The sequence below is a fragment of the Microchirus variegatus genome (genome assembly GCF_963457635.1).
Source record: "Microchirus variegatus genome assembly, chromosome: 13".
In the NCBI taxonomy this organism is placed as follows: Eukaryota; Metazoa; Chordata; class Actinopteri; order Pleuronectiformes; family Soleidae; genus Microchirus; species Microchirus variegatus.
The window spans coordinates 11,757,876-11,778,013 of NC_139814.1; the positions used below are offsets into that span (position 1 = coordinate 11,757,876).

The 20,138-nt window shown below is 40.6% G+C and overlaps 2 protein-coding genes across 3 annotated transcripts; both read left to right on the top strand.

Annotated features, from left to right (window-relative positions):
• The first annotated feature begins 1,505 nt into the window (after positions 1 to 1,505).
• Positions 1,506 to 3,371, top strand: LOC310935405 (ictacalcin-like). Its single transcript, XM_083899295.1, has 3 exons — positions 1,506 to 1,535; positions 2,728 to 2,873; positions 3,076 to 3,371. The coding sequence occupies exons 2-3, from the start codon at positions 2,736 to 2,738 to the stop codon at positions 3,217 to 3,219; spliced, it is 282 nt and encodes a 93-aa protein (XP_083755421.1). The 5' UTR covers positions 1,506 to 1,535; positions 2,728 to 2,735; the 3' UTR covers positions 3,220 to 3,371.
• A 1,302-nt stretch (positions 3,372 to 4,673) lies between these two features.
• On the top strand, positions 4,674 to 18,154 carry snx27a (sorting nexin 27a). 2 transcript variants are annotated; one of them, XM_083899347.1, is made up of 13 exons: positions 4,674 to 5,034; positions 7,511 to 7,736; positions 7,942 to 8,134; positions 8,552 to 8,616; positions 8,762 to 8,866; positions 9,087 to 9,165; positions 9,429 to 9,592; positions 10,960 to 11,049; positions 12,194 to 12,343; positions 12,877 to 13,005; positions 13,235 to 13,294; positions 13,420 to 13,468; positions 14,278 to 18,154. In XM_083899347.1, the coding sequence occupies exons 1-13, from the start codon at positions 4,724 to 4,726 to the stop codon at positions 14,346 to 14,348; spliced, it is 1,692 nt and encodes a 563-aa protein (XP_083755473.1). In that variant the 5' UTR covers positions 4,674 to 4,723; the 3' UTR covers positions 14,349 to 18,154. The 2 variants fall into 2 exon arrangements, with proteins under 2 accessions (XP_083755473.1, XP_083755474.1); XM_083899348.1 differs by lacking the exons at positions 12,877 to 13,005; positions 13,235 to 13,294; positions 13,420 to 13,468; positions 14,278 to 18,154 and adding an exon at positions 12,673 to 12,764.
• The last annotated feature ends 1,984 nt before the right edge of the window (positions 18,155 to 20,138 follow it).

Here is a 20,138-nt window from a genome sequence, read left to right on the forward strand (position 1 = left end):
CTTTTAATTATTTACTGCCTTCATTTTCAATCACTTTTGTCTCTTATGGGAACGTCATCAAGGTCATGGTCTTCAGGGGTAACCTGTATGCAACTGGTTTTGCTCAAGTTGAGTTAAATGTATGTTTCAAACATGAAACACAATATTAAAACCAAGAATTAATAGCACCAAAAAGAAAGCATTGAGAATATTACAATAATTCAGTGTGAGCCTGCTGCACCACTAGATGGCATGTGAGTGTAACTGCAATCATAATTTGCCTGCAAGAAAAGTTTGATCAGGTAATCAGTCGGATCCAGCTGTTCTACAAATAGCTGCGTATGAATCACAGTTAGAAATGTAATGGAATATGGTTTCCATGGATGCTGCCTCCCTAACTTGAGTCACTAAGATGGAGAAGTAAGTGGTTTGACTCAAGTGTTCCACCAAGTTCAATGATAGAACAAAAAAACACACACACACAAAATCCTCTGCAGAAGACAGTGGTGGTGAGAGTGACTTAACTTCTCATCCACCTGTATGTAATTTTACTCTAATTAAAGTTGTTAATTAGAGACCAAAGTAATTGTACCCCTGGGCATGAAGAGGAGACGTTTAATAACTAACTCAAAGTCACTCAAAAGACCACACACACACACACACACGTAGAAATGAGCATACACGAAGAGTTTGCCACCATGCCCTTTTTTTGGGAGTTTTTGTCTATGTTTTTTTTGGGTCTGCAGTGTGACTCATGAGCTTCAGGGACATGACTGTGAGTCACAGCCTCGACCACAAAATTGCAATGAGGAGAAGACTCATTCATGACCATAACAATGAGACCCTTGCTGTGTCTCCTTGCCTGACATTTTCTTTTTAGGATCATGAGCTTCACCAACAAGTGACAAAAACAACACACAAAAACAAACATGACTTGAAATATTCTCAGAGATACAAGCATGGACTAAGAAAAAAAGCACACATACTGTTAGAGCATGTTTCTTTGGTCGGTCTGGAAGTGCACTGCATTACAAACCTATTTGTTGTTGGAAAAGTCAGGAAAAACAATCTAAATCCGTTTTCAACCAAAGAAACCAAAAATAAAATCAAATGGAACATTTGAAAAGGGTTAACGTTAAAAGTGAGAAAAATAAAAAGTGGAAGCTTCAGCTTTTATCTCATAACTTTGAGATAAAAGATAATTCTGAGAGATTTCTGGTTTAAAATGTCGACTTAAACACATTTTATTCTTTTAAACTAATTTGTTACCGCTAACTGAGAAAGGTACCATTGTGCCATTGAGTCTTTAAAAGTATAACGCCCCTTTCCTGAAATAAAATAACTTTTGACTATTTTAATTACTGCAAACAGTCTGTTTTGTCGAGGGAAAAAACAAGCAGCTAACGGAAGATCTAAAATCTGGGCAGGCGTGGAATGATATCAAAGACTTAAGGCGGAGGAAGAGTGGGAGTGGTGACATATAAAGCATCCTCTGCATCCATTTCCTCGTCACTCCATCTCCTCCAAGACTGACTTTCACTCGCTAATCGTCTGTGGTGAGTAAAAAAAAAATCCAAACAATTTTGTTTGTTGTTCTGTTGGTTAACTGTGTGGAATTCAAAAAACGTGTTACATATGTTCATTAACTACCGGCTCTGTAAATATTTTTAGGCTGATATTTTCATCTCAAACTGTGCAAAGTGGAAACAGACACGGCACATTATGCAACCTTGGCAGCGAATTGACTAACCATAACAGGACTTTAACTGGTCCAGTGCATATTTGAAAGTGGGCACTGACCTTTTTTTCTTACTTTGCAACTACATAACAGTATCAGTATCAGTGAAAGGGCTTTTCCTTTTGTGCTCTTATCCTTTTACGATTTCCCCTTCAAAACCCTCTGATGCCACAAGATCCTCAGCTTACCACACCGCAGGGAGAGAGCAGCACCGTGTGTGAGTCAAAAGGCAACCACAGGTCTCTTGGGTTCATGTGGAAAAAAACACTTTTCAGACATATGGCATTAACAAAACAGATATCTGACATCACTGCTGGGACTTAAATCAAGCCTCGACCTGCTTCTTTACCTGGTTCAGCTTAGTTACCTGGATGAGAGTCACATGTTGCCATAGCAATATTCTATGTCACTCTGTAAAGGCGCTGCAGTGTTAGAGACCAGTGACATGGGGAAATGTTAATGGTTGTGCCCCGGTGGAAAGCCAGTGTTTATTTTTATCCAGCCTCATGGAAAACTCAGAGGAAAAACATGGACAGGGACAAAGGCGATGATGTCAGCTCCTCCTTGGTGCTTCATTAATATGTATTCCTCTACCTATACTTTAAACTCTGTTTTTATAAATACATAATATTCATTTGCTAATATAGCCACTTAAACAAGAGAGAAAAAAACTATTCCAGTATTTTATGAACAGATTAGAAAAAAAAAAAAAAAAAAAAAAAAACATTATTCACTAATTACATGTCATTTTACTAATCACCCTTTAAGTTGCATGCATAACATATATTTTGCCTCTGGATGGAAGCAACAGCAGCTTCAAACAGGACATCATCCTGTAGCAACTTCCTCGCTTAATTCATCTGAGTGTCTGATAAGAAAATATAGAGTTTTAGCTTGAGTTAAACTTGAATTATCCATAATCAACATTCTGATGACAGCGCACACGAGACAGGGATGTTAGGAGAAATGACTCCTCATTTTAACTCTTCTTCTTTTTCTGTCTACACCAGCTATCAACATGTCTGACATCCAGCAGGCCATGGGTCTTCTCATCAAGACCTTTGACAAATATTCAATAAAGGATGGGGACAATAAAAGTCTGAATAAGACAGAGCTGAAAGAGCTGCTTGAGAATGAATTTGGAGGCTTGCTGGGGGTGAGTGTTTTCTGGCCTTTCAGCTCTGCACACTCAAAATAAGACATCAATACACTGGTTTACATGTTTCAAGTGATAAATGCATTCATGTTACAGTGTGGTTTGTGCACGGATCAAGTGACAGTTTAATGGTGACGCTGCAATATTGTTCATGTCAGTCGGGCCGTGTGTTTGCAAAACAAAAATGTTCTTATGTCTGCAGAAAGCCAGTGACAAGGCAGCAATAGACCGCCTCTTCAGTGAGCTGGACATAAACAATGACAACACTGTGGACTTCGGCGAATTTGTCAAATTGGTGTGCTGCCTCACTCAAATGTGCCATGACTACTTTTTGAAGAAGAAGTGATCCAAGCGCCATCCAGTGGTCAGCACCCAGAGGAACAACACAACAGTTTCTCTCTTTTCAGCTGTTCTGATGAAGGCATACATATCTACTACTTTAATGCACTAAAATACATGTAGTACTTTGCAAAATCAAATAAACGCTGTCTTTCTTGTTTGAAACGTTGTTGTTATTGTACAATTGCACACGCATGATTATGAAATTATGATATTACTATATTTCCCAAAACATCCACATAATTCTTCCCATAAGGGACATTAATGCAGGCTTTTGCAGGAGGGATTGTTTAGCTCATAAGGGTAAGCATGTAATAGAGCACATTTGGCAATCTACCACTTTTAAAATAAAGGATAACAAATAAATCTTCCAAGTAGCTTGAATATGACATTTCTTATACACTGCTGCTTCTTCTACATGCTTTTGTGTCTGTGGTGTGTTGACAACTGAATAGCGTTACCTTTCATATCACCTGACTATAATGCATTTAGGCAAAAAGGAGTGTTCCTAAGTCTCAAAGGACAGATCACATGCAAGCTGTCATTCCAAACAAGTACAGCCCTATACTCTCTCAGTTATAGTGTTAATCAGCACCTCTTTTGCATGATTGTTCATTTCTGCTTGAAAGGGTTTCGCGACATAATACAATCACAATCATATGTCACAGGGTAAATCAGTCTGTCAGAGGGCGACAGAGACAAAGGGAGGCTAAAAACCTTTTAAACCAATTTGATTTACTTTCTAATGAGGCCGCAAATGTAAATGGAATATCGGGCAAATGTACAATTGTAATGATTGGATGGCTCGCTTCAATATGAGGTAAGCAGTTATTTAATTAAGAGAAAAAAAGAATAGATCCTTGGTTCTCAAACTGTGGTACATGTACCACCAGTGGTACGCAAGCTTCCTCTGGTGGTACTTTTCTGAACATCAGAAATACTGTTCTACAGTATGTAGAAGTGTGTAGAAAATGAAACAAATAACAAAAAATAAATAAATAAAACCATAATAATAATTAGGTTCACCTTATCACCCATCTTAATCTAATTTCACTATACCAGTGTTTGAAGTACCGTATATGTGATGAAGAGGATGATGATGAGAGAGCGAATTATCTTATTGGGAATAAATCTGCCTCATGCCTCACCACTGTAAAGTAGGTGATAATGGTGTTAATTTGAGAGTTTTTTTCTCCTACAGCATTCACTGACATAGGTAGATAAAATTAATGATGTATAAAGTTGTAAATAGGTTAGGTAGTGTAAAGACAAAAACAAATAAACAAACATTTATTGGTGACGCCAGAGCCATTTAATGTGACGGCTCTGGGTGACGCCTCCGGGAAGTCACGTTGTGTGGCCGCCGTCTCGTGACGCTTTTTGTGGGCGGGTTATCAACAACAGAGTCGGTCTGTGGAGCTAACGTTGTCGAGGGACAGAGCCTGTGAGTGTTGTTTTGAATTCGCCAGGAGACACCGACTGCAGGAGGGGGGTCAGGGTCTGTGGATAAGATGGCGGATGTAGGAGACGATGAAACTCGGCCGGCTGTCCCTTCGACATCCCGTAATGGTCCGGCCGTCGGTTCGTCGACAAGCATCGCGGGCCAAAACGTAGCTATAGTCACGTCGGGTCCACGGATGGTGAGGATCGTTAAGTCGGAGTCTGGATACGGGTTCAATGTTCGCGGTCAAGTGAGTGAAGGTGGACAGCTACGGAGCATAAACGGGGAACTGTACGCTCCTCTTCAGCATGTCAGCGCTGTGTTGCCCGGAGGCGCCGCGGACCGAGCTGGAATCGCAAAGGGTGACCGAATTCTCGAAGTGTAAGTTTATTTCTATTCGTTCAATAAAGCCGAGGGGGTAGCACGTAGGCTAGCTATAGCTCTTGTGGATCCAGATTGAGGCATCTATTAACGGTAGCTTTCTAGCTCAGGATATAACGCAATGTTTCGTGTCACAACAAACCTTAGCCGTTCACATGGCTAACTAGTGATACGTGCCGTGCTTAGAATGTTTACCTGACCTGTTTGGGGGTTTAACTTTACAAGGCTAATGCTAGTGGTTTACTTAGAAGGCTAACTAGCTTACATAAGTAAGACTACGGGCTGTGCATGTTGATTAGCTGTAGCTAGCTATCACACAGGTTGCTAACGCCTTGTTCAGTCACCCTTTTGCGCAACGCACTGCTTCAGCATAGTTGTGAGGGCGAAGTTAAATGACAGTATTGTTGACTTTGTATTGGTATGTACTCAGTTGTGTATTTTGACCCTGCCTGGACACAGTGTTGTCCGTCACATGTAGCATCATATGGCGCGAGTGCTTGACAGGCTAGTCTGAATAGCCTCACTGTTTACATGGGACAGTTCTGAGTGCTGACCATTGTTTATTATTACCGCTACCTGTCCTTGACTGGTACTCCATGTAATGTAATTCATTTTGACTCGTCAAACACTTCTGGTCACATCTGTCAGCCTCTCAGAGTTTTGAGTTCAGCTCAAGGTTGTTTTCTATCCATGGAAAGATGTGAAATAGTCAGAGTTAAGAGAAATGTCCCAGCTGAGCTTCCATAAATTCATATTATACAAGTAAATGTCTAATACTACAGGACTAATGCAAACTATCACTGATGTAGCCTTTATTGCCAATAGTGCTGGGAAGTCTCAGTGTTTCTGAGATCAGTTTGAGTTTCTGGCTGAAGTACGTGCTGATTTGATCAGTGAAAACTTTGACCAGATGCAAGATAAAAAAAAACAATGGAGAAGTGAAACGTAAAACAAGGAACAATAACTCAACTTTAACTTGCTCATCTTGCCTATTCTCAGTTTTAACTCTCAAGTGCTCTCTGGTCATATGACAGGCCATTTTCTTGTCATGCAACTTATTAACCAGCTTGACAGTTTCACAAAAATGCAAACCAATCATCTGGTGAAGCAGGTGATGTCAGCATTTTAATTTTATGAACAAGAGCAACGGTTGACTTGATGACCTTAGTTTATAGTATTCCTTGACTGAGTCGACTCTCCCTGAGTATAATTTGGATAGAAGAAATACACACATTCTTAGTCAAAAAAAAATCACATTGAACATATTGGTCTTGTTGTGCTCTGCTGTGTAATAGATCATGAAAAGTGATCTGGCTAAGAAAAAAAAATCTGGAGCAGACCACCTCATCTCTAACTCATTGACTGTTTGGTCCTCACAACACTTTTTTGGCCTAATTCACCAACCCCTCTTTGTTGCTTCTTATCAGTAACCGAGACACCTTTCTGTTAGGTATAGCCATGTTTCTATTTAGTATAATGATTGGGTCATAGTGGTGTTGAGGGCAAAATCACTCCCTTTATCTTCATCTTTGTGGTTATCGCCAACCTTTGATTATGCTTCTTTAGAAGTCAATGCTGTCACATCGATCTACTTTCTCACAATGCTCTGCTCTCATCTCCTGTTTGTTTCGTTTTTTCACTGGACACTCTACCTTTTTGATTATCATTGACACTACACAGACAAATTCATCAACAGTAATGAAAGGGTGGCATATAGTGAACACTAGATCTATGCATGTGCTCTTGCTTGCTCCCTGGTTGCATTTGTGTCCGTCCCGCAGTTTCTCATTTGAAGATTAACTGAGACACCTGATGTTGGTGCCATCTGGCCACAGCGAAGCCAAGAAGGGAGGTGTCTCGCTCGGAACCAAAGGAAAGGAAGACATTAGGGCTGACCAATATGTAGCACTCCTGACATTGTGTCTATCAATATAAGATAAATTATAGAACGTTACATCATGATGATGAGACGAATAACAAGTTGATGTCATTTGTGACATTAATACAGTATTGTCATGTATAGTATGTAAGTGACTAAAGTGCCTGGGGATGCACAAGATTCCATCATTGCCAATATCTAGTGAATTTGTTATTGACTTTGACATTACCGTTGTGACCTAAATGCAATTTCTCAAGCAGCTCAATCTGCTGTCACTTGCATTCATTCAGCCACAACAGGTCAACAATAGGTGACACAGTTTGAACTCAGGTTATCTCGCATTAAAGTGAATGCACTCTGTATTTAAACGAGGGGGGGGGGTATTCATAAGTATGTATGCTTCATAGATTACATACCATGCTAGTATGATTTAGGTCCTGTCAAGCGCTAATGTGTTCAGTCAGTGCTGAATGGTTGATCTGTTTTTCTTGGTATTTCAGGAATCTCCATGTTGATACTTAAACTGATCATGTGAAAACAGTGAGATCTCACCATAGTCACTTACTGCATATTTCTGTTGCTCTCACTTTCTTTTAGAAATGGGGTGAGTGTGGAAGGCGCCACCCATAAGCAGGTTGTAGACCTGATCCGTGCTGGAGAGAAGGAGCTGGTTCTGGCTGTGCTTTCAGTCCCAGCTCAGGAGGCTGATGGATTGGAAGGAGGAGAGGATGTCCAACCCAACTATGACTACAGTGACAAGCAGGCTGTGCCCATTTCAATTCCCACATACAAACATGTAGAACAGCACACGGAGAGATTTGTGGTGAGTGCTCATTTGATACTTTTCTTCTTCTTTTTTTTCATTCTTGAACTAGACACCTCTGGCTAACCTGGAAGTTTCTCCCATATATGTAGAACATTTGTTGTTTATGTTGTAATAAAACATGTTTTTCTCATGTAATTGTAACTGTTATATGATGGCAGCATTTCACCCTTTCCGTACTTTCTAATTGCCTTTCTAATTGTAGGTGTACAATGTGTACATGTCGGGTAGACAGCTTTGCTCTAAGCGCTACAGAGAGTTTGCCATCCTGCACCAGAACCTAAAGAGGGAGTATTCCAACTTCAATTTTCCAAAGCTTCCTGGGAAATGGCCCTTCTCTCTCTCTGAACAGCAACTGGACGCTCGTCGTAGAGGCCTGGAGGAATATCTTGAGAGAGGTAGGCTGAATGTCACTCGTGTAAAAAAACTGCCTGTGTTGATCTTCAGCTTGGACCAATGCAAAATGCCTTTCTGTCACCAATCCATATGTCAGTAAAGAAGAATTACAACTTCATTGTCAAAGGCTGAGGTTCAAGTACAAAATTGAGTGTAAAGCCACCAAAGTCTACAGTAGTCATACCATATTAAAGACAGAATATTGAAGTGTATGTATGCATTTTGTTAGAATAGAAAAAAAAAAAAACAGAGAATTGTTCTCTTGTCACCTTTTCCACTTTGCATAGAAAATACAACAAATCTCAACACAAAACACAGGCAAAGTGACACTTAGCCATCCTTTGTTCATTTAATTTATTTTAACCACCCCACCCCATCTCTCTTTTCCTCCATCCTTGACATGTATTGTCTGGCTCTAGTTTGCTCTGTGCGGGTGATTGGGGAGAGTGACATCATGCAGGAGTTTCTCTCTGAATCAGATGAAGTAAGTTCCTTTTTTTACTCTTTTACTCTTCTCATATTTACTCCTCTCTTCTATTTCAGTTTGGCAGGTTTCTTTATTTAACTGTTGCTCGTTGGCAGTTTGTGTAGCTGTAGAGTTTTTCTTGTAATATTTTTGGTTTGTGCAGAATTACAATGGAGTGACAGACGTAGAGCTGCGAATAGCCCTGCCCGATAAGACCACCATCTCTGTCAGAGTCCGCAAGAATAGCACCACAGACCAGGTGTATCAGGTAAGACCATGTGACGTCTGCTGGAATGGTGCTGTCACACAGCTGCAGTCTATCTTACAGGTTATTGCCCTTTTGTTTGGACATGTGAACTGGGCTTTACGTTCAATTAGCTATAAGTGTGACATTTAAATGAATTAATGTTCTCACATCTTGCTGTGCAATAAGTGTACCTCGTTGTTGTAAAATATTTCATACATGCTTTGTATTGTTCTTCCTTTAGGCATTAGTGATGAAGGTTGGGATGGACAGTATTATGGCGAGCTACTTTGCACTTTTTGAAGTCATCAACCATTCCTTTGGTAAGAATTGTGTATATTTCATGTTTATGAAAGCTCGAGAGGGAACTCGAACCAAGAATCTTCTCTGACCAGTAAATAAAGAGGAGATGATCTAAATAAAGACCTATGGCCTCACATTTGTTTAACCAAATGTGCCTGGTGGTTTGTCTGTCAGTTTTGGACAGCAAGGGTATTTTTTGTACAGGTTATTATGAAAACTCTGTTAATGATAAAATGCCACGTCTCCACTCTTTGAACACATTGTTATCCTCCTTTTGTTTCAGTACGAAAGCTGGCGCCTAATGAGTTTCCCCACAAGCTTTATGTGCAGAACTACACGTCAGCAGTGCCGGGGACTTGCTTGGCGCTGCGCAAATGGTTGTTTAGCTTCCAGGAGGAGGAGTTACTCAGAGACAATCCGCTGGCGCTGCATTACTGCTTTCACCAGGTAATAACAATAATCGAATCCTGTCTTACATGCACTCAAGGGAATCTGATCTTCTGTGGGTTTTCTCTCCAAAAAGTTTGTGTAGTACTGAGTTCAAATGTAGTGTTGCACATTGTAGCATGGATCAATAATCAAGGAAATCAACTGTATATTGTGTGTACATCTAACGGCTCATGCTGGTCAGTCGCACAGTCTTGCAGATCTCTGTCTAGTTACAGTGGCCTTGAAAAGAATTGCACACGAATGGATACATGTTGTATTACTGTACAGCACAATGTCATTATTTAAGAATAAGAGCAACTGTTTCTGTGGGCATCATTATTAGCATTGTCTCCAAATGTTATTAAGCCACACATTCAATCATTTCAAAAATATTCTTTAGTAAGTCTAATTTTCCAACATATTTTGTCATTACAAAAACAATCCTGACTCAGAGGTACATTAATTCTTACCTGCTGGTAACTATGCAATCCATCTGTTTTTATGGTGGTTATAGACACAGCTGTCTGTGTGTACCTGCAACTGATACTACTGAGTCAACTGAAACCCTCGTATCCGCTTATATAAGTCTTATCCTAAACAAAACATGAAGCAAATTACCTGGTGAATGTGAGGCAAATAGCCTTGTGTTTGAAAGGCCATCACTAGTGTACTAAGTCAGGAAACCAAGGAAACATGATATTCTACAAGCCAGTGGAAATTCTTTCTTTTGAAATATAGTATAAGTGGAGTAAAAAAGAGGAAAAGAATCTTCTTATGCAAATGCACTAAAAATAGCCGTAACATGGACAGCAGCCTCCAGGCTGCAAGCCGACCAATGAAGGTCACTACCTTAAGCCTTTTAGGCATGTAAGGTTCAGCAGTGATGCATTAAAGCAATTTTTGTTAGTATCGTCAACACCTGTCTGCACTAATGTTCCTGACAAACATGAGAACAAACTTGTCCAGAATACTAAAATCTGCAATAAAAACTGTGGTTATGGTCACACAGAAATATCTGGCTCTTCAGCTGCTAGGTTTGTGGACCAGACGACTAAATAGTTGGGTGTAAAACATGTCGTGAGACACACTTAATGGGATTATTGTTGGTTCATTATGAAACTGTCACAAAGTCTGGTCTTGGCAATTACTGGTAAACACTGGTCACATTGTTTTCATATTGTCATTTGAAACGTTTCGTAATGAGTATATCAGTTATAGCTACTGGAAATACAGCTATAAATAGTTGAACTCAGCTCTACAAATATCTTCTTGGTAGAAGTTTAAATGCAGAATCGTTTGTGTTGTTTGTTCCCATGTGATGAATAGTGTTGTGTCTCTTGATGCCGCACTCACCTGCCCTTCTACCCCACCCCCTGTTTGTCTAGGCACTGGATGATGTGAAGAAGGGATTCATAAAAACAGAGGACAAATCCTACCAGCTGCAGAAACTGGCAGAGCAACGCAAGATGGCCACGGTCAGTCCCACAAACCAGCCTTTGTTTGGGAGGGGAATTGGGATGACTACTCTTTTTTACTCCCTGACCAGTGCCATCACCAAAACATTACCAAATAAACATAGACGGAAAGGTCGGATATCCTTTCACATTTCAGAATACTTGTCTGGATGTTATAGACAAGAGTAAAGCTGTGGGTTCATATTGGTCTTTGTAGAACTTGAACTAAACTCCTGTACATGTGTTTCAGTGAGTTGATTATCAACAAAGTCTACATTTGTATGAAAAAGATGCAACACAGTGAATCCTTTGGGATAAAAAGAAAGATTACCACGCAATGCTGTGCATCTGGTATCAATTTTAACTTTTTTAATTCAGACACAATACAAAACAATATTGTTTCCTTTTTTGTGTTCTATGATACAATGCAATGTTATCCTTTTGTGATTATCTAAGCAAAAGCACATAGGGGTGAAGGGTTCAGCGCTGACAGCAGTTGTACACACACACACACACAGTCTGTTTGCCTGCATGACCCTTAGTTATTGTAATGTTTGAACAAGGAGCCACTTAGTCACCACATGTTCAAAATCTGAAATTTTCATTTTTGAGTTACATACTATATTTCCCACACACCAGGTGGGACTGCACAGTTTCTTCATTGGTGTGAAATTTTCATTTTGAAATCTGTTTACAGTTCCTTTTTTTATCTCAGTGTTGGAATGTAATAGTTGCTGCCACTAATCTTAAGGAAATACATGTACAATGTTTTTGCTACACTATTGCTTCCCATGTGGACTTGGTTGTTTTATCATGCACATATATGATGTATACACATTAAAATGTTCAAAGGCGGTGTGACCTATATTAAATTAAATTTACTTTTCGTAAATTTACATCACAGATAACCACTACATTTTATGACAGCAACTGCCAATTAGGATTTGAAGCACATTACCCTTAATGTTTGTGTTTTTTCCTCTAGTATTTGCCTTGTCTTTAGGGGCCTCGATAAATCTGCTATAAGTAGTGCAACAGTGTAGTTAGTGGGGTAGGTGACAACCTTGGTGAGGCATGTACCTGAGTTTATAGTCATTGGACCTTAATCTTCTGCTGCTCGCAGTTCAAATGTTCAAATTTGTGCTCTGTAATGCTTGTCTTTTAGTACCTGAGCCTCTTGCGGACATGTGAAGGCTACAATGAGGTGGCGTTTCCTCACTGCTCATGTGACTCCAGAAGGAAGGGACACGTCATCACAGCTATCAGCATCAATCACTTCAAGCTGCATGCTTGCACGGAGGACGGCACGCTGGAGGTTTGTCCGCGTTAGTTTGAGGCAACTTGGAAGATTCACACCACTGTCAAATGAGTTGTCGCAAAGCTCATTAGGTCTGCTCCACACAACTTTATTTTGTGGTTAGGGTTATAGCAGTGTTTAGATCTTGCGTTACCCACTGACATTCCCTAGCAACAGTTTAATGACAAAAGGGAAAGTTTCAGAAGTGAATTCTACTGCTCTGGTTGTCTAATAGTTGGATGGGATAAATGTTTCTTGCTCCCACGTGCCCCTGCACTGCTTGCGTTTACACATAAATGCTCCCTCAGCCAGGTCTGATAGTATTGCTTGACAGCACCTGTTTTCAGATGAAAGACACAGCAAACAAGTAAAGAAACATTGTTCCTGTTCACAAAGACCAAACAGAGGCAGAACTGGAGCCTCAGTGTCGTTACTGTTTCATGAGCAACTAAAGAATCCTAAAAATCTGAACTGTGACTCAAACTTAAACATTTCCAGTGTATCGTGTATGCGTGGAGGTCACCCCACTGTCAACTCTGTCTCTGCCTCAGAATCAGGTGATCGCTTTTGAGTGGGGAGAGATGCAGCGCTGGGACACTGACGAGGAGGGCATGGCTTTCTGCTTTGAGTACGCTAGAGGAGAGAAGAAACCTCGCTGGGTCAAAATCTTCACTCCATATGTGAGTGTACATGCATTGTCATTTCATATTTATTTAAATCCACATGGCCGAAACGAGACAAAAATATAACTAACAATGGGGACGGAGAAGTAGTGGGTATAAGGAATACTTGGCACACTTTAGTTTATCTGATCCTATAATCTTTAAGAGCTTATAAATGGATATGTCGCAGGCTGACTAGTGTATTGTATGGCTGAAGAACAATTCTGCTTTTTTTTCTCCCTCCCAGTTTAACTACATGCACGAGTGTTTTGAGAGGGTCTTTTGTGAGCTGAAGTGGAGGAAACAGGTAAGGACCACTCCTCTCCCTTTCCTGTCATTCTGGGAAGCCCATGACTCCATGCCAAGTTTGAAAGCCTCTGGTGACATTTTTCTTTAGACACTGTAAGCCAATGACCGTTTTTTTGTGATTAGGTTGAGGAAGAGGCGTCTGACAAAGACAACAAAAACTGCAGTAACAATGGTAAGCAACAAGTTTTTTCTTTTTTTAACTCCAATACAAACTATAAGCACCAAACCTTAAGGGAGATTTCTTATGTAGGAAAAACCATGAAGAAATATGTGTTCAGATGTGATATTAAAGAGCATTTCAAATGACAGCGTTTATAAAGCTTTATTAATTATGTACACATTTCCTGACTGGCAAAAAATGAAAGGGCAAGCAGAGGATTTCCGAGACGGGGTCCTAACTCCCTTGATTCCTTTGTTAAAGGCCACACTATATATGAATGCTTTAGTAGTTGGTAACTTCCATTCATTGACACTAAATTATAGCAAGCCGAGCAGCGACGTGCATTTCTGTCACCACTATTGAATCGCAACTGGAACTGTAATAGGAACTGAACAAAGAGCGGAGAGATTTTATAGATATTTAACTGCAGCTTCACAGGGTACTTAACTTGATAGAGTAAAGTCTCCCGCAGTGGTATTGAGTTGCTGAGAGAAGACCCATCGTCATGGGCTGAAAAAAAATATTCATATGAAATGCACGTCGAGACATAATATGACTCACGGTCAGTGTCACTGAGGAAAGAGTTTAAACTATTTGCCCCATGAGAGACGGAACAAGGAGAACAAAACAGGTTTGTGGATAAACAGCTACAACGTATTAGGGTAGGGTAGCATATCGAGATCACGAACAGGAAGAAAGTCAGAAATATTCAGATACCAGATAAGGGTGATGGCAAACTACAGAGGGACAGCTGAGAGGATTGATGTTTGAGAAGGGCACATCATTGAGCCTTGTTTGCCTGAAATCACTCTCTGTTCCAGAGTTTCTGCCTCCTTTGGAGACACAGCAGAAAGGATGGCGCCACCTAGGGGGGGAGATTGCAACGTCCTAAAACCATGGGTCACCACTCGAAAGTACAACTGGTCCACTTGCATCATTACAGCCACCCCAGAGAGCGCCCATCAACAAACAAAAGAACCGAGCGACAGAACTGACACAGTCCATGCCCCGAAAACTGGAAATGACCAAATTTGGGAAATTGGAAAAGTGACACTTAACCAAACCCAGGGATACAAACACACAACAAGAAGAGCAATGAAGGAAGATAAACAAAAGCCAGCTTTCATTTCATTCACTTGATCTCCATAGTGTGTCTGTTCTCCTCCATACAATTACCCTGTGATGTGGCTGGACACGAGCCAATTTTCCGCCACTGGTTGAGATGTAACGCATATCTGCAGCGTGTGACCGGTCAGCGTGACCACAGCAAGGCAGCAACATTTGCTCTAAGGAACTTGACGAGGGAGCTGACGTCTGGGGTGGGATCCCGACTCAACACGATCCACCCAAGCCGAGGCCAGAACCGGAGCCGTCGTCTGCAGAACCGAGCTCCGACGATGGAGATTGAGAACAAGACGGGACAGAAAAACAAACTCCTGTCGGTTAGCGATGAAGAAGAAGAAGAAGAAGGCAAAATAATGCTTTACACTGATGCTGGATTCTAACACAAAAATAATGTTTTCTATCTGTGAGGTCAAACGTTTTTTTGTCTTTGTCAGCAAACGTAGGGGACACAAATATAACTAACCGACGTGAGGGGACGTCTAATTATATGTGCGTTTAACACTCTTCTGATAAAATAGATACTTTTATGGCCGATAATAATTGGTTTGTCGATCTAACACAGTGAAACACTAATGGCTTATGTTCTAGCTGCTCCTACTAATGTCCATTTACCATGTCTTGTGGTCAAAGCTATACTACTGGAGAGAGATGCCTGATGTCAACAAAGAGTTGATGGTTCAAAGCCTTTGACAATTAAAAAAAAAAAAAAAATGACACTTGTACGCAAGGAATCTGACCCAGAGGCTTTGAATACAAGGACAGGACAGGAGTGGCTCTGAGTGTGTGTTGACCTGCTGTTTTGTGAACAGACAGCAGGGGGCAGCAGAGTGTTAGACAGATGTCGTCTTGGGTTTTGAAGAAATTGAAATCTTCCTGAAGAGTGCACCCATGGGCTCTGTAACTCACCTGAAAGTATTCCTCCTCTGCAGTTTGTCCATTAACCATATCAGGAGGACAGATGGTGTGTGTGCATGTGTGTGTTTGAGTGTGTGATGCATGAAGTTGTGCGACTGCGTTCACAGTCGTCAGTGGAAAGAGCAGTGCAGACAGCTGTCTGCGTCTTAGAAAGTCATTCAGTATTAGCTGTGTGTATATGTACATGACATGAAAATAATATGAATTAGAATTTAGTTGTTTGTTTTTTTAGAGGCATTTTATTCCATTTCCTCACAAAGATAAGGTGCAGTTGTGCTTTTCTTTTGTGCTGCTCCTTTGAGTATAAATGATTACACATGAATCAGAGAATTCTGTTTATCCATCAAGGGATTGTTGTTTACCTTGACCTATGCATTACTGACTCAGTCTTGTCTTTCACTCACCTTCTGACTGCGAACCAAAAAACCTGAAACGGAGGGATTTTTTTAAATCCACTCCAAATTGTTGAGCAGTTTTGACGTGTTTGAATGTTTTAAATTTTTTATGCAGTGCAGTTTAGCTGTCCGTTCTGTAAAATATACGTATTTCACACCCAGGTTTAGTCATAATTAGATCGTGGTTGTCTCGGCGCAGACGTGTGTGTGTGTGTGTGTCCTCTGTGTCTATCAGTGATAAGCTTTTTAAGCTCTGATTGGACGTGATTGATGAGTTGTCATTGTGTGGGTTAGTAAATGAAGATGGGGATTTGTGTCTTTATGACAGTGGAGATGCCAGACAGATGGAGACAAATAGGAGGCGTTTTCTATTGTCTGCCTGACGTACACAGCCCCACACATACACACACACACACACACACACACACATATCCTCATCTTCCTTCCACTCTGTTTCAGTTTGACAAAATTATTTAGCAGAGCATTGCAAGCTATTTTTTGATTCCCCGTTTCCTGACAGGCATCAGTTGTACAACAGTGTACAGCAGTGTACAGAGTCATGATGTATGTTTCACTCACACACTACAGATAGATGGCCTTAGATAAGCAACTGCGATGTGCAAATAGCTGGACGGTCATTTTGACAGCCAAAGTAATAACCAATTTAAAGATGGATGGCAAGAATTAAAGCTGTTCAACCATGTTGTTTTTTTCCCCTATAAGCTGTAGAGGCAGAGTGAGCTAGAGGTTGTGTGATTGTGTGTGTGTGTGTTGGCCTGTCCTGTCCTCTGCTCCTACTCTCTTCAGGTTGGTCTCCCATCATCACTGGGAGATGTGGTTGCCGTGGCAGCACCACATTGGCTCAACACGCTTATTTTTCCTTTCAATCCTATCAACCGACAGACTCACTCCTCACAATAATGTATTCAAAACAGTGTTTTTTACCTTTTGATATTTGTTGTGTGTCCCCGTGGCTCGTGCTGCTGTGAATAAGCTTTTAGAAGGCTGATGTGTTTTTGTTTTGTTTTTCCTTTTCTTCCTAAAGATATATTTGTGTTTTTCGGTTTGTCTCGTCTGCTGCAGGTGCCATCTTACGCGTATTGTCAGTCCCTGGAAGTGCCGTCGTCCGTTCCTGCCATTCGTGAGATAAACGCCATAGTAACTATGATTAGGTGAAAGCAGAGAGGAGACGGGAATGTCGAGAAGCACGTCTTTGTATGGGTTAGCCTGTGTTTTGATAGGTTTAGTGCGTCGGTGTGCGCTGTGCTGTGTTTGCGTGTGACACGCAGAACAGGCCGGGCATGTGAGAGCGATTTATTTATGAGAAGAGGTTTGAATTTCACAGAGAACCTTACAGATGAGAAGAATGTATGATAGTTGAAAAAAAGAATTTATCCGTGTGTGTATGTGTGTGAATCGCACATGAAATTCAAAAAGTTTGTGTTCGCTTAAAGAAAATTCCCATCATCTGCTGTTGCTATAGAAACACATCAGTTTCCTGAGTCTTGTGTGTCAAGTCAACAACGTTCAATGAATGACGTGTTTTTGTGTTCTGATAGTTAAAATTCTGCAGCATTTCACAGGGCTCTTCTGTTTTGCGTCTGAAGTGTTTATGAGGCCGTGTGTTCACCTTTGTTTTCACGCTGTTGGTTCAGTCTGATCCCACGTTGGCGTCGGTGTCGATCTGACGTTTGGGACGCCATCGACTGCGTTTTCATTTCAACTGATGTGTCCTTCCTATGACTAACGTGAAGGGTTGAAAAGTGCTGTTTGAAAAGTGTTAACCTTTTTATGTAATTATTTTTTTGTTTTTTTTGTCCATTGCTTTAAAACACAGGGTTTTCCCACGTCAAGTAGGCAGTGACATTAATTAAAAAAAGCTACGGCTCGTTTGTCTTGTCTTTTAACCTGTAAATAGCTGTTTAAAAAAAAGAAAAAAAGAAAGAAAAAGATAATATCTTGAAATGCACTCCTGTTTCTCCAACTCTAAATTTTTATTTATTTAAACAGAAATTATAAATAATGGGGGAATTATAGTGTACAATGCTAGAGCCACCGTCAATCATTTGATTTCTGTGTTAACACACACACACGATTCAACAAGCTGTTGAAAAGAGAAGCAGTGTTGCATTTACTAAGACGTCACGTAACACCTGATGCTTATAGGCTACTAAACGGAGAGTTTTATATCTTTAAAAACACACAAAAGGTTTACTAACCAATATAAGAAGAAGAAAAAAAGGACAAAAAGATTTGAAAATGTGTAGAGTAATAAATTGTAACAATATTTTAAATAAAGTTATATATTGGGGAAAATGCTGTTTGGGTTTTTCTGTTGTTTATTCACGCCGTGTTTGTCGATGTATGGATTTTCTTCCTCCTCCAGTGAGACCGGGACCAACGTCAAGACTGTAAAGACTTACAGTGATAGAGTCACAGACGTGCTCATCTGGGACCAATTAACTTGTGAGGAGGAAAACAACAAGAACTGCTAATAAGGCTTTAATGTCCTTAAATGTGAATTGGTCAAAACAGCACGGCTGTTTTCTCCATCGCCTTTTCTTCAATGAAGCATCTGTTTTGTGAACTGCCACGGCGTCTCATTCATGCTCCCCGTCTCCATTCACAAGGTTTTACGGCACGTTAGCCACTTTCCCTTTTGGAGAGACGGCTGTTATTTGTGCATGGGAGACGTTTATGGAAATGCACGTTAAGCTGAGTTACTGCTGCTGGATCTTTAAGAGCAAAAATGTTTCACACAGTTTTTCTTCTAAACCACAACCTGCTGGATGAGAAGTGAAGGAGTCCTGGATTTGACAGTTTGCTGCCCAGAAACATTTCAATAGCATCTCAATAAGACGTTTAAGATGAAGAGAAAAGTGCCGTCACAACTCACTTGAAGCCCAACAAGTGATAGAGCAAAGGAGATTGCTTTCATGTTGATAAGTGGAAATGTAATTTATGAGTAGAGGTACTTTGCTTCAGTGATTGTCCCCCCCCCCATACTTTATTATCCAATATCCACGCTATTTCACATTTTCTGCCTGTAAACGGTCTCCGCTCTTTAGGAAAAAGAGTATAATGCTGCACCTGTTCCTCAGCGGGGAGCACAGTCGTGAATAAAAGGTCCACGGGTGCAGTATCCTCACAGGAGAAGAGGCACGGTGACATTTTGATGGTCGCAAATATCTTTTCTTTTATGTCGTTCGCTGTGATGAACAGGAGCTGCTGGAGGAGAAGTGGTGAGACAAAGCGTTATTTTCAAATGATGCAACTCAGCTCAATCAAGCCCTGGCTCTGCTGATGTTTCTTTCGAGCTCCCTCACACGGTCTCTATACTGTCCTGATAGACGCCTGACATGTTTCCTGCTGAAAAGGTAGATCCTGTCTTGTATTATTGCTCTCAAGTGTTATTTTTGGGGGTATCTTAAGCCTTTATTATTAACAGGACAGCAAGTGGGAGAAGGCAGAGAGTGAAGATGGCAAAAGACCTGGCAAAGACTCAACCTTTGGTCACTGGAGACTCCTTGGCCTGCTGGCCACCTGCTCTACCAGGTGAGTTATACTGCACCTCTTAAACCTGATAAATGTACTGCTATATGGTATGTACTAAGGGTGTAAGGGAATATAGATGCACTAAAATAAGACTATATTTCATGGCATTATACTGCCTTGATTCTCGGGGGCGCCGTATTTATATCAAAAGCAGTGGTTTATGCTGTATTTAAGGCCTCCAACCGTGAGCTGAGAGCAGAATTCTGGCCATTTGACTTTCCCCACTACTTTTCTCTCCTCGAGAGAAAGAAAACAGAATATTGTTTATGCATATGAGTGTTTTGTTATTTTTAAAAAACAGTTTCTTGCCAACACAAAGCCCCTGTATGCACACGCATGCTGCCTGTAGTCATTTAGTCATCATAACCACAGCACTGCCTCATCTAACTCCAAAAAACATACCGTCTCTAGCATAAAATCTAGTTCTACATCTACAGTCAGCTCCATAAATACTGGGACGTCGACACAATTCTCTTCTTTTTGGCTCTATACACCACTACAATGGATTTTAAATGAAACAAACAAGATGTGCTTTATCTGCACACTTTCAGCTTTAATTTGAGGGTATTTACATCCAAATTATTTGAACAGTGTAGGGATTACAATACTTTCTATATGTGCCTCCCACTTTTTAGCCTCCCACCAAAAGTAATGGGACAAACTAAACAATCATAAATCAAACCGGTGCATTC

What these genes read in the sequence shown, in the direction of transcription:
- LOC310935405 (XM_083899295.1), top strand. Translation starts at nt 2,736, where the DNA reads ATGTCTGACATCCAGCAGGCCATGGGTCTTCTCATCAAGACCTTTGAC. An exon ending in AATTTGGAGGCTTGCTGGGG is followed by an intron (nt 2,874 to 3,075) that starts GTGAGTGTTTTC and finishes TTATGTCTGCAG; the next exon opens with AAAGCCAGTGACAAGGCAGC.
- snx27a (XM_083899347.1), top strand. Translation starts at nt 4,724, where the DNA reads ATGGCGGATGTAGGAGACGATGAAACTCGGCCGGCTGTCCCTTCGACA. An exon ending in CCACAGACCAGGTGTATCAG is followed by an intron (nt 8,867 to 9,086) that starts GTAAGACCATGT and finishes TTCTTCCTTTAG; the next exon opens with GCATTAGTGATGAAGGTTGG. An exon ending in AGCTGAAGTGGAGGAAACAG is followed by an intron (nt 13,295 to 13,419) that starts GTAAGGACCACT and finishes TTTTGTGATTAG; the next exon opens with GTTGAGGAAGAGGCGTCTGA.